At 27.9% G+C, this 14,262-nt stretch overlaps 1 protein-coding gene across 1 annotated transcript; it reads left to right on the top strand.

Annotated features, from left to right (window-relative positions):
- Window positions 1-12,819: 12,819 nt before the first annotated feature.
- J4E83_006338 (uncharacterized protein) lies at window positions 12,820-13,825 on the top strand (the record flags this gene model as incomplete). Its single annotated transcript, XM_049333252.1, has 2 exons — window positions 12,820-13,355; window positions 13,405-13,825. 2 exons carry the CDS (start codon window positions 12,820-12,822, stop codon window positions 13,823-13,825), a joined length of 957 nt encoding a protein of 318 aa, XP_049187428.1.
- Between the last annotated feature and the right edge of the window lie 437 nt (window positions 13,826-14,262).

Consider the following 14,262-nt stretch of genomic DNA (forward strand, 5'->3'; position numbering starts at 1 on the left):
AATATAATATTAACTAATATTAGCTATATAATATAATACTATACTAATATAAGCTTTATATTTAACTAGAAAGTTAATAGCTTAGGTAAGTAACTTAATAATAGAACTATTTACTAGTAAGAGTTAGATAGATAATATCTATATAGTAGCTATATAGTTATCTTTTACCTATTATTAACTAATAAAATAAGTACTAGCTTCTATATTAATAAAACTAATAGTTAACTTTTATTTATAAGTAGTTCTAATCTAATACTTAAAGTTAAGCTACTTTATAGAGTATAAGTTCTTTTAAGTTTAGAATAAATCTAGTATAACTATAGTAGAGATATATACTATTTTCTAATAAGTAGAGAGCTTAGTACTAAGTACTTTTATTATAGCTATTTCTAGTTAATTATAGTAATTAGCTTAATAATAAGTTTTCTTTAGTAATTTACTTTATACTAGCTTTTAATTATAATTTTAATTAGAAGCGTTTAAAAATACTACTTATATTCTTTATTATCTAAATATATAATAAAGCTTTTATTATTAATATTCTCTATATATAGCTAGTAGTTAGCTTTATTATTAGTATTAGGTTATAGTTCTTTTAAGTTATTATTAGTAAAGTTAGTGTTAATTATATTAAGTAATAGACTTTTAATTTAATTAAATAGAATAGCTACTATCTTTATATAGTTATTACTATAATATATTTTATTACTATACTTAAAGTAAGCTTTATTCTTAAATAAGATATTACGTTATTCTTTAGTCTACCTAAAGCTAGTAGATTACTTAGCTAAGTAAGTAGATCTATACTTATAGTTTAGTAAATAATTACTAGATAAATAGTGTTAAGTCTTTTTCTTATACTTAGTAGAGTACTTAGTAGAGGTAGTAGTAACTAGTGCTAAATAGTAGTTAATTTTCTTATTATCTAAGTTATAATTATAAACTTAGTTTAGAAAAGTAATAAGTATTTTATTTTATATAAAGCTAGTAGTAGTAGCTATTATAAAACTTAGTTAAAGAAACTATTAAGTATAGAAGATTATCTTTTAGTCTAACTTTTTAAAAATAGTATAGACTTTTATAAAGCACTACTTTTATATAGTAAAAGCTTTACTATTTTTTTATATAAAAGAGTTATGTAATAGTTTAGATTTCTAGCTATGTTAGCCTAACGTTAGCCTAACACCTCTATAATATATATTTACCTCTAACAGCTTCTTATAAGCTTCTTACTATAATTACTTTATTATTTCTATCTATTACCTATAAGACTCTTATACGTAATTATAGTCTATAAACTATACTTATAACTCTAGTGTAATAGGCTAGGTTAACGTCTCTAGTAATCTATTAAAAACGCGTAATTAATAATTAAGTATCTATATTCTACCTTTTATATTAGTAGTTACACTAAACGCTATAGCGTCTTAGAGCTCTAATAAGACTCTACCTAACTAGACTAGTTAGAAAATAACTTCTAATAATACGCCTAAACTAGTAGTAGCTATACCTACCTTATTAGTTACTAGTAGTAGTAATAGCGCGCCTAATATTCTTTTATATATAATACCTATAGCAGCCTCTATAGCGCGCGCTCTTAGTAGTAGTAGTAGCTTTCTAGGTACTTAGTCTAAGTCTACTCTAGGCTTTAGATTCTTCTCTAGCTCTATATAGCCTAGCTAGCCTACCTAGGCGTTAGGTACTACTATAGGTAGTAGCTCTATTCTAGATTCTATTTTTCTTTTCTACTCTTATAGAAACGCTAACCTCTACAACGCTAGTAACTTCTAAGTACTAGAAGCCTTTAATTAAGATAACTCTAGTAATACGCTAAACGCTCTATATTAAGAGAACTCTTAGCCTTATAGTATTTACTTATCTATTAACCTCTCTAAAAATAAGACCTCTAAAAGTAACTTATAAGAAGATAACACTATACTATATTATAAGAAAGTGTTTTTTAACTCTAAGATTACTATACGTTACTCTAAGACTAGTAATATCTACTATAACTTTCTCTCTACTCTACTAGCTTATATTAGCTATTATAGTACTATCTATAACGTTAACTAGTTTACGCGTCTCTAGGTAACTATCTATAATAATAATAGCTTCTAGAATAATAGCTTCTAGAATATCTTCTAGTTATTCTACTTCTTATCTTCTACTATTAAGCCTACTACTAGCGCTTCTAAGAACGCTAATTCTACCTAATACCTATATAATAGTTACGTTACTCTAAAAGCTAGAATAGCGCGCTATATTCTATTAGTATATAAATATAGTGTTAATAGTTAGAAAGTCTACGTTAGAGACTTTAATAAGACCCTCTTTAAGAACTATTCTAACTAAAAAGCTATCTATCTTCTTAATCTTATATTTAATACTATTTACACTCTGTATAATAATATTAGCTAGCTAAACGCCTATATTAATAACCTTAAGAAGAATTTAATAGACAAGAAGTCTACCTATAGCTAATATAAGAAAGAAGTAGTTAATCTAGCTTATAAGCTAGGTACTACTAAGAATAACTTTAAGTAGTTAGATAGATATCTTATTAACTTGTAGAAGTAGCTCTATATTATCTATAGTAAAGCTTATAGTAACTACTAGCGCAATAACTAGCGCTTCTATAATAATACTTAGAAGATTACTAAGCTTACTACTTGCAAGAATAAGTATAAGAAGTTATACTTATAGAAGTACGCTAATTATGCTATAGCGCGCAAGACTATTCTCTAACTTTAGATAGTAGCTCTACTAGAAGACTCTAATAGCTCTAACTTTAAGAACTTTAATAGACCTTTACGCTCTTCTTACAAGAGCTTCTACTAGTTAGATATCTCTAACTATTTAGATCTAGTTCCCTCTGCTTATTAGAATATTCTAGACTTTACTACTATAGTTGCTTATAACTCTAACTACTATTACGCTAAATAACCTAAACTAGCTATCTTTATAGGCTCTACTAGTACTAAGACAGCGTAGTATACTAAATAGAAGCTAGACGTTATAGGCTAGTTCTACGCTTATCTATACTTTTTTAAGAATAATAATATAAAGTAACTAAACTATCTATAGAATAAGGTTACTAATACTACCTAGAATAATATTAGTAATAGCTAGACTATTCTAGGTAAGAAATAGACTTTCTCTTAATAGGTATAGAATATTCTAGATAAGTGCTATAGAAGTATAAATACTTATATTAACGCTTAGATCTTCTATAACTACAAGGCTACTATAAAGCCTAGAGAATTTATCTACGTCTACCTTGCCTACTTTAAGGCTAGAGTAGCTTCTCTAAAGTAAAGTAATAAAGAGAAGCTTTTCTAGTTAGCTAAGAAACTACTAGTATTATAGAAGTCTAAGGTTAAAGCTTTTCTTAATAATAACTACTATAATAACAACTAGTAGGCCTTTAGTAATAAGCTCTAGAGAATAGAATAGCTTTACACTACTCTTTATCTTACTACTAACTATACTAATACTAGCTATAATAATAACTATAACACTTTTACTTCTACTATTACTATTATAAATACTAATATAGGTATAAATATACGTACTTATTACGTTGTAGCTAATACCTATAAAACTTAAACTCTTACTAAGACCTAGGTTCTTAGTAATATAGACTATTATTACTAGTGCTACTATAAAGAATATACTTCTAAGTCTAAAGGTACTTCTTATAAGAGTAAGTTTAAGCTTACTTTTATAGGCTACTTCTCTAAGGTTCTAAAAGAACTAAATAAGGCACGCAAGAAGAATAGAGAACCTATTCTCTAAGCTTTTATTTATATTAATTTAGTGTAAGATTCTATACTTCTATTAACTAGTAATAATAACGCTAATTATTTAGAAAACTAGTAATCTCTAGTAACTATTACCTCTAGAGATATCTAAAGTATAAAACTTCTACTAATAAAGACTCTTCTACATTCTATATTTCTCTAGCTATACCTATATTCTTTACTCTATCTTCTACTATTTAAGACTATAATAAGAAGAATAAATCTAACTCTACTCTTTAAGCTATCTAAGAGCGTATTCTTACCTTAGAGAACTCTATAGCGCCTAGAGTTTACGTCTTTTCTATTATAGCTACTACTATTTATAGTAACGTATATCTACTCTAAGTAAAATAGTAGCTAGTCTTTAAAGAAATAATATTACCTCTATTATAACTTTCTATCTACGTTAAACTTATAGGTAACTCTAGTTATATATCTATCTTTATTAATAAGTTACATGCTTACGCATATAAATACAAACTACTACCTTTCTAGAATCTAGCTATTCTTAAGCTAGCTAATAGCTTCTAGGTTGCTAGTATTATGTATATAACCTAGGTCTATATTACATTTAACTACTACAAGAAATAAGTTCTTACCTACGTTACTAAGCTTAGTAGTGTCTAAATAATACTTAGTACTCTATAGTTCTAGAACTATAACTCTTAGGTAGACTAGAATACTATATCTTTAACCTTTAACTTTAATTACTACCTATAGTACTATATTTATAATTATAAGCTATACTACGTAGCTAGTAGTTAATACTAGAAGCGCTCTACTCTCTCTATATATAAGCTTAAGAAAGCCTACTATCTAAAGGCTTTACTACCTCTTAACGTTATATTTATTACTAGTTAGATAGCGTCTATCTCTATTAGTTATAGTAAGAATACTTACATAACTATAATAAAGAAAGTAGAACACCTCTATAATATAAGTAATAATAAATAAGTAGTAACTAAAGCGCTATAAGCTATAAGTGTCTATATATAATTCTTAAGCATAGCTAGAGCTAAGGTTCTACCTAAAGACTTTAAGAAGTTCTAGAACTAAATAGAGCGCCTAACTATAAGTAAGGTAGAGATCTTAGCTAAGCTTCTAAAAGTTCTCTACTCTCTCTACTAGAGCTTTAACCTCCGTAAAGCTAATAAGGTACTACTATACTAAGATAAGCTAGATTATTATATTAATATCTAGATAGATAGAAAGACTAGCTAACTACCTAAGCTCTCTTTATAGAGATTGCGCCTATTATTATAGAATAAAGTAAGAGCTATTAAACTATATATTAATAATATAATCTAGAAGAAATATATTAAGCGTAGTACTTCTAAATAGGCTACTCTACTTCTTATTATAAAGAAACTAGAAGACAGTATTTAGATTTATGTTAATTACTAAGGCCTTAATATCTATACTATTAAGAACTAGAATATACCTTCTCTTATTTATAATATACTAATAAAGTTATCTAAGGCGCGCTTCTTCTCTAAGGTTAACGTTATTACTACCTTTAATAAGATTTACATTAAGAATAAATATAAGTATTTCTTTACGTTTATTACTCTATATAGTCTTTATTAGTATATAGTTATACTCTTTAGTATATATAATAGCTCTAGCACTTTCTAAGCTTATATTAATAATGTTCTATATAAGTACTTAGATAAGTTCTATATAGTATACCTTAATAATATTATTATCTTTAGTAAGACTAAAAAGTAATATAATAACTACCTTAAATAAGTAGTTATATAACTAAGTAATGTAGGCTTACCTATAGATATACTTAAGTCTAAATTTATATAGTAAGAGGTAAAGTTTCTAGAACTTATTATTATAGTCTAAGGTATTAAAATAGATTCTAAGAAGATCTAAGCTATTTAAGACTAGTAGCTTCTCTACACGCTAAAAGATATATAAGCTTTTCTAGAATTTATAAACTTTTATTAATAATTTATTTATAGCTTTTCTAATATAGCTAAGTCTCTTACCTATCTTATAAGAGGCAACTCTAAGTTATTTAAAATAAATTTAGAAGTAGCCTACTTCTTTAAGCTTCTTAAAGCTATATTCTATAGTAACGTTATTTTTACCTACTTTAATACTAATCTTAAGTGTATTATTAAGACTAACGCCTCTAATTACGTATATACTACTATACTCTTATAAATTTAACTTAATAAAAGTATCTACCTAGTTATATACTTATCTAAAAAGATAACCTCTATAGAGTATAACTATAAGATTTATAATAAGAAACTTCTTACTATTATTTAAGCCTTTAAAAAGTAGCGCTCTAAGCTAGTAGATATTAATAATACTATAAAAGTTCTTACTAATTACAAGAGCCTAGAGTACTTTTAGACTAAGCGTTATTTTAACTAATAATAGGCCTAATAGGCTAAATTTATAGAAGAGTTTAATTTTAGAGTTAAGTATAGGCCTAGTAGATAAGAAACTAAGCCTAATAGTCTTATAAGAAGAACTAGAGATCTTCTAGAGAATATTACTAATAATAGAATATAGTATTAGTATTAGACTATTCTAGGTAAATACTACTAAAATAGTAGTAGTTATAACGCAGTAAACCTAGTAAGCCTATATCTCTAGAAAGTTAACTATAACTTATTATCTATTCTTACTCTTATCTATAAAGATAGTAAAGGTACGTTAGACTCTAAGTCTTTTATAATTAGGCTTACCTACCTATCTCTATAAGAAGAGTATAACCTATATAATAATCTACCTGTAGTAGATAAGCTGCCTACTTAAGACGTTATAGACTATCTTTACCTATTAGATACTTATCTTACTACTATATAATATATATTATATAATAGAGATAAACGCATCTCTTACTACCTTATTACTAAAGAAGTTTACCTAGAACTTAGTAATATTAAGAATAGAGAAGATAAGCTCTATATAAGAGATAACTATCTAATAGTCTCTTTTAGCAAGAAGCTCTGCACCTATATTATTAAGAATATATATAATTCTCTACCTAGTAGTTATAGTAGACGTACTATAATATATTAATAAGTAAGCTAGTAGTACTATTAGTAAAGCATAACAAATATAATTACTTAATTTACTAATAGCTATATAATATATTACTACTCTAAGTCTAACTATAGCGTAAAGTATAGCCTTCTCTACTCTCTACTAGTACCTAAGCGCTATTAAAAGAATATCTCTATTAACTTTATTACGCTACTACTATTCTCTATATAGTATAGATACTTATATAGGTATATTATAGTAGTTATTAACTATCTTTTAAAGAAAAAGAAGTTTATTACTATAGAAAATATAAAAGTACTTATAGTTGTTAATAAGTTTCTTAAATACGTATAGCGTAAAAAGAGCTATTCTAAAAGTATAGTTAGCAACTATAAATAGTAGTTTACATTCTATTTCTAGAAACGTCTTTATAATTACGTAAGTACCTAACCTAAGTTATCTACGTTACATTACCTAAAGACTAATAGATAAATAGAGAATATAAACGTAGATTTTAAATAGTACTTACACTTTTATATAAACTATCTATAGAATAACTAGACTTAGCTATTATTACTAGTAGAGTTTAAGGTAAACTCTATAATTAGTTTAGTAACTAGAGTTTTTCTATTTTAGGCTACTAAGAGCTACTAGCTCTAATTAGGCTTAGAGCCTATATATATTATTAATAACGCAACACCTACTATTTATACTTAATAACTTAACGCTAATACTCTTACTTAATGTATTAAAACTACCTACTAATACCTTTATAATAAGATTACTTAGTCTAGAGAGAAGATGCGTAACTTTACTAATGTCTATTACTATTCTACGCTATAGTTCTAGGTTAGAGACTAGATATTACTAAACGTAAAGTATATTAAGACTAAACGTCTAGTTAAGTTACTTAACTATAAGAATATAAAGCTATACTAGATTCTCTAAGTAATTAATTATATAGCTTATAAACTAGACCTCTCTACTAGCCTTAAGAGTCTATTTTCTACTTTCTACTTATAGCTTCTTTAGCTTTATAAAGATAACGCTCTACTAGAATAGTCTTAGACTAGTAATATTACTTTTTCTAAAGTCTACTTTATTAATAGTAAAGTTAAATATACTATTACGTAGGTCTTAGATAGCTAGATTAACTAACGTACTACTAATCTTTACACTAGTTAATAGAGATACTTATAATATAAGGTTAAGTAGGTTAGTAATAATTAATTAGATAACTAGTAGCTATACTTTAATATATAAGGTAGTAAAAAGTCTCTCTAGAATTACTATAACTAAAATCTAGATAAGCTAGGCTCTTATAACACGTTTTATACGTATAATAACTATAGTAAGCTTACTATTACTCTACTCTACCTAAAGAATACTATATACTTAGAAAGAACTAGCTAGTTATTTATAAAGTTACCTAGCTATATTACTTATAAAGCCTACTATATAGACTATAACGTATATCTCTACCTAACTTTAATCTCTCTAGGTAATAGTAGTTGCAAGAGAACTTATTTCTCTACTTACTACTCTACGTTCTTACCTTATTTATAGTTTTCTAAGGTACTCTAATATATTAATAACTAGAATCTTATAACTACGCTAATAGCGCCTATACGCTTACTTTAGACTATAATAGATACTAGCGTATAGCCTAGGCTCTCTCTTAGAGGTATAGCTATATTATCTATTTTTTCTTTATACGCTTAGTTAGAACTTTAAGCGCTTTAGAGAGAGAACGTATAATAGTTTAGATCTCTAGCTATATTAGTCTAATGTTAGCCTAATACCTCTATAATATATATTTACCTCTAATAGCTTCTTATAAGCTTCTTACTGCAATTACTTTATTATTTCTACCTATTACCTATAAGACTCTTATAGTTATTATAGAGTAAGATCTTAGCTTTTATTTTCTTTTTATAAGTTTTAGTAGTAAAATAGTAATTAAGAGCTTTTAAGAAATCTAAAAACTTTTTAGTACTCTTAATATTATATTAGATAAGATTTTAAGTATTATTTTAGATATAAAACTCTAAGTAGATTATAGTAGAGTAATTATTAAAGTATATATTATATTTATTAATAGCTAACTACTTCTACTTCTTATAGTTCTCTTTATCTTTATTCTTACTAAGAAAGATAAAGATATTAGATAAGTAAAAGCTAACTCTACTATTAGAAATACTAATAGATAATATAGCTTATCTATATAAGCTTATAGTAGATATATTACCTTAGATAGTAAGTTATTACTTAGAAGTATTATTACGCTATAGATACTTAGAGAGATTATTACGCTATAAGCGCTTAAAAAGATTATTATATTAGTAGCGCTTATTAATATTATAATATAAAGTATTTATATATTTACTATAATTAGTAGTATCTTTATAATAATTATATTTATTATAATTAGTAGTGCCTTTATAATAATTACGTTTATTAGTATTATTATATTAGTATTTCTTATAACTAGCTTAGTTAGTATATTCTTAGTAGAGAATAGAATATAAGTAGTAGCTAGGCTTATAGAATTAGAGTCTAGTAATAATAGTATTATACTTACGCTAAAGGTATATTAGATTATCTTTAACTTTATTATACTTTTTCTAAAGTAATTTATAGTTAGTGTTTTTATTTACTTAGTTAATATAGTACTAAGTTACTTTCTTTTTCTCTATAGTAATAATATTATATTATTTAGAGGCTAAAGCTTTCTACTTCTTTAGTTTCTTATATAGTAAGTTAGCTTTAGTAACTTCTTTATTAAGCTTTTTATAGAGCTTAGTAGCTTTATTAGTAAGCTAGTTACTCTTATCTAAGTTATACTCTTTAAGATAGTTAATAGATTTTAACTAGTTTTTAATAATCTTAGCTTAGTTCTAGTTAAGAATATATAGCTTATTATACTTATTAGTAATAGTCTAAAGTATAGTATTAAGATTAGAAGTATATAAGAGCTTACTCTAATTATTAGTAAGATAAACTTATTACTTAAGCTTCTAAATATAGTTAAGCTTCTTTTTATAAAGATTATAGAGTATAGTTATAGATAAAAGTATAGTCTTCTTCTAAAGAGCGTTATAGCCTTTAGCTAGTATACTAATTACTATTATTATATAAATAAAAGTAGTATAAAACTATTAAAAGTATTTAGTAATAGCTTTAGTAAAGTAAGTATTATTATAAATAGTAACGCGTAGAGAAATACTATTAATAGTATTACTCTTTTTAAAATAGACTTTACTTTCTTTAAAGTCTTAGTCTATTATAATAGTATATTATAAGCTATTAGTATTAGTATTAGTATTAGTTTTAATAGTTTATAGTTCTAGCTATTAGCTAGACTATAGTAATACGTAGATAATTACTAAGTTATTATTATTAATAACTTTAATATAGTTTTCTAGAATATTTAGTTTAATATATAGAGTAGTATTATTATAAGTTATAGACTCTCTTAGCTTAGAGCTAGTTACCTCTTCTAATATAAAAAGTAAAAGGTATAGATCTAGAAAGCTACTTTAGTAGTAGTTAGATTACTAAATCTTATATAGCGCTAGTGTATTTTAGACTATAGTATTCTAGGTATTCTAGGTATTCTAGGTTAGAGATAAACTCTAGATACTAAAGACTAGGCGTTTAGTTATATTAGAGTTAAATATAGAAGTATTATTAGTAGAAATAAATAATATAAATTTTTTTTTAACTATTCTTCTAAATATTTACTTATAGTTATTATATATCTTAGTATTTAATATATAATATATAGATTTATCTTTAACTACTTACTCTAAATAAGATAAGCTAATTCTCTACTTATTATATTATAATACCTTTAGTAATAAAGCGTAAGATTCTACGTAATACTTATCTTCTAATAACTAAGTACTTTAATAAAAAGCTTCTAAAAGTATATATTAGTTACTCTACTTATATATTTTATAGATACTAGTAGTATTATAATTAGTATAATTATCTCTTAAGTAAGTAGAATTACTACTTAATTTAGATAGTGTTAGTAAAGCTATAAGTACTTATATTTAATACTTTACGTAGTTATATAATAAATTTTAATATCTTATAATATTTAAGTAATAGGCTCTAGTATTATAGTTAAGAGTAGTAGGTATTTATACCTAAATATAGAGTAATATAAAATAGTGTAAAAGTTAAGTTAAATATTAAGTAAAATTCTATATATAGAACTATCTAGACTATATATAAAGTTTTAATATTTCTTACTTAAGCTATACTAGTTCTAATTAGAATAGGTTATTAGTTTAATCTATAATAATAACTATAGTTTACTAGAGCTACTACGCTTTATTAAAATAGTTATTTCTATATTTAACTATAGTAGCTAAGAATAACTTTATAATAAATATATAATAAGTTATTTAATAAGTTTTATAATAGCTTATATAGAACTAGAGTTAAAGCTTAAAGTTTTTATAAAAAAAGTACTTTTTACTACTTTTTTCTTTTCTTTATTATAATAATAAATAATTAGAATTTTTCTTAAAATAATATTAAGTACTTAGCTTTTATAATAAGCTTAGTTTAAGTAAACTTATTTAATACTATATACTTTAACTTTTTTTTTTAATAAAAGTTTATTTATCTTTTTACTTTATATATTAATTATTTTTATAGCTAAAAAAATAGTAAGTTACTTAAACTAGTAAAGTACTTATATATACTTAATATATTAAAGCTTTTATTTTAAATACTTAAAAATAGTATATAATTTACTAAAGTATTAAAGTAAAGTTACTAATAATATTATAGTACTAGACTATTTTTATTTTTATAATAAAGAGCTTACTATATTAAATATACTACTTTTATTAGTTTTTATAAGCTAAAAGCTTTTTTTAAATAAAATAAACTTTTTAGTAATAGTATATAAGTAGTGTAAAATATTAGTAAATATAGTACTTACTATATTTAAGCTTAGTATATAGTTTAACTAAAGTAAATATAGTAGTTAAAGTAATTAAAGGTAGTAATAAAAATTAAGTTAGTAGCTTTTATAGTACTTTTCTATTTAAGTAAGTAGTAGTATTATAAAATTATAAAATAGAAAAAACTACTTTTAGACTAGCGCCTTAGTAAATAAGATATAGATTATATTAATACATTAAGGCTCTCTCTCCTGTCACTGCTTTTATAATTACTAATATTATCAAATTATGCTATACTTATATTACGCGTCAGCATAGTACGCACCAGCTTGAAGAAGTGCGCAGTATGCTCGTGCCGCGGTAGACTGAGACCGGATGACGCTCACGACTTCGTTGTTGCAACTTGGTGAGACTGTTGTATATATACAAATGCGCGTTACAAGATTTCAGTGGAAAATACTGTAAGTGCAACGTTGAAACATTCGTGAAGTACGCAGAAGCTTATTATACATACCTAGGTCGATGTCCATAATACCGATGCTGGGCGACTCGAAGGATGAAGCCATGGAATCGAACGTGAATGTCCACTCATATATTAATGACTCTTCAAGAATCCTACCAATCGATGACTGGTTATGCCGTGCGACCGTTTCTGTGACACCAAATGTTGAACGGACACGTTGGCTTTCATATGGCTCTAGCTCGATGGTCCTCGCGTCGTATGACGTTCCGAGGACAAAGAAATCATGTCTGCTTGGTAGTCCTGGCGCATATACGTGGGGCTACACGAGAGCGGGTTGGGTATTTGCTTACGAGAAAGCACAGTCACTCATGCCTCTTCATGTCATAGATAACCATCGATGCGGCCACCTCCTGATCGTGCACTGCGGTAAGATAGACATGACTCCAAGGTCGTTGTTCACTGAATCGGTAACTCTCAGCTGGAAGTCTGTGACTGATGTGGAGTGTATGAGTAATGCCTAGGTATAAAAGGCCGTTTTCTAGTCATGTAGTTGATCTCCTTCATCAGCAACCAAGCCTCTCGAAGTCTACCTACTACCACGAACACATCACCAGAACCTGTAATCATGGAGAGTGCAACAGACCCGGGTCATTTACAAGTTCCGCAGCCGACACTCCTGGAGAACGCCGGCGTAGACATCCAAGATGTGAACAATGGCAACCCGGTTTGGAGCAGGTTGACCTGCTGCCCTTATACTTATAAACGGCGGGAGATTCTCTTCAGCACGTACGAAGAAATGGCCAAGAGCGAGAAATTTCAAGAGCAGGTTAGCAATGGAGAGAAGATAACCGTAGACACTGTGTGGACCAAGGGTACCCCGCGAGAAGCCGACGCCCAGCTTTGGGCGTCAAAAGGAGAGGTGTGGGACCAATGGGTTTCTCATTACGATAAGAAGAAGAGAGAGCACAGGCATTTGAACAACGAAGGCCTGAATGAACTACGCAATAAATTCGTCGATATCACTCCTGGCATACGCCGCATTTTCGTCGCAGGTCTCGGATCTATGTTTTACAAGCCCGCGACCATTGAAGCGAACATACGGCAACACATATTAGTCTATGGAATATGTCAGTCTGTCGTATCTGCGGCTACAATACAAGAGTAAGACGGAATAAGGCTTGGGCTCTATCGAAAACTAACACAAACACAGCAACAAGCAGGGAAAAGAGGCCCCCGAAATCGAAATTCATTTTGAAGACAACTGGTACACCCGGATGGATGAAGATTTCATCGTGGAACAATTCTCAAACCTCACCGGCCGCGTTAAGCCTCTTGTCAGTTGTTATGGGGTCGGATGGTCAAAATTGCATGAGAGCGGAGAAACGCTCTTCATCACTCTCAGGTCAATCAATCCTTACCGCGAGATGATGGCCGATTTTCTCCAGACAGAGGGAACTGGCCCGGACGCAGCCAAGAAGCCGATAGCAGTTATCTGCAGAAAAGGAAAAGAGATAGTGCCCAGAGACCACAGCAACTCGAGGGTTGTAGACTGGCTTGGAACGTATACGAACACACAGATCATCACGGATCCTGATGCGCCAATCATGGGGGAGACATTGTTGCACTATTAGCACTCTAGCATTCATTCGTTGGCTTGAAATGGAGAGACGGAGCAGTCAGGTACTTTGATGGATACTATCTAATAATGTCATACCGTTTCCCTTTAATGTCAAGCCCTATCTCTTTCCTAGTGTTCTCTGAACCCCCATTCTATCTTACCGCAGCAAGACTTCGAGCCATGCAAGATAATCACTACAGTAGTCCTTTTTACCCACATTGATCCGTCAAGCTCTGGTATTAGCTTGTCGCTAATGAGTCTTTTGCCGAAGTACCATGTGTTGGTTTGCGAAGCGAAAGGCCGATGAATGCACGTTTCGCACAGTAACTCTGAGTCTTCAAACGACCAACTTGGGGAATAAAGTCATGGCCAAAGCTCGGTTTGGAACGTTAAGCTTGCCTTCTAGAATACCAGTTTAGGCCATACTGAGGTCACCAGCTTACGTGTAGA

The sequence above is a fragment of the Alternaria metachromatica genome, assembly GCF_023757995.1.
Source record: "Alternaria metachromatica strain BMP 0045 chromosome Unknown scaffold_14, whole genome shotgun sequence".
NCBI classification, from domain to species: Eukaryota; Fungi; Ascomycota; class Dothideomycetes; order Pleosporales; family Pleosporaceae; genus Alternaria; species Alternaria metachromatica.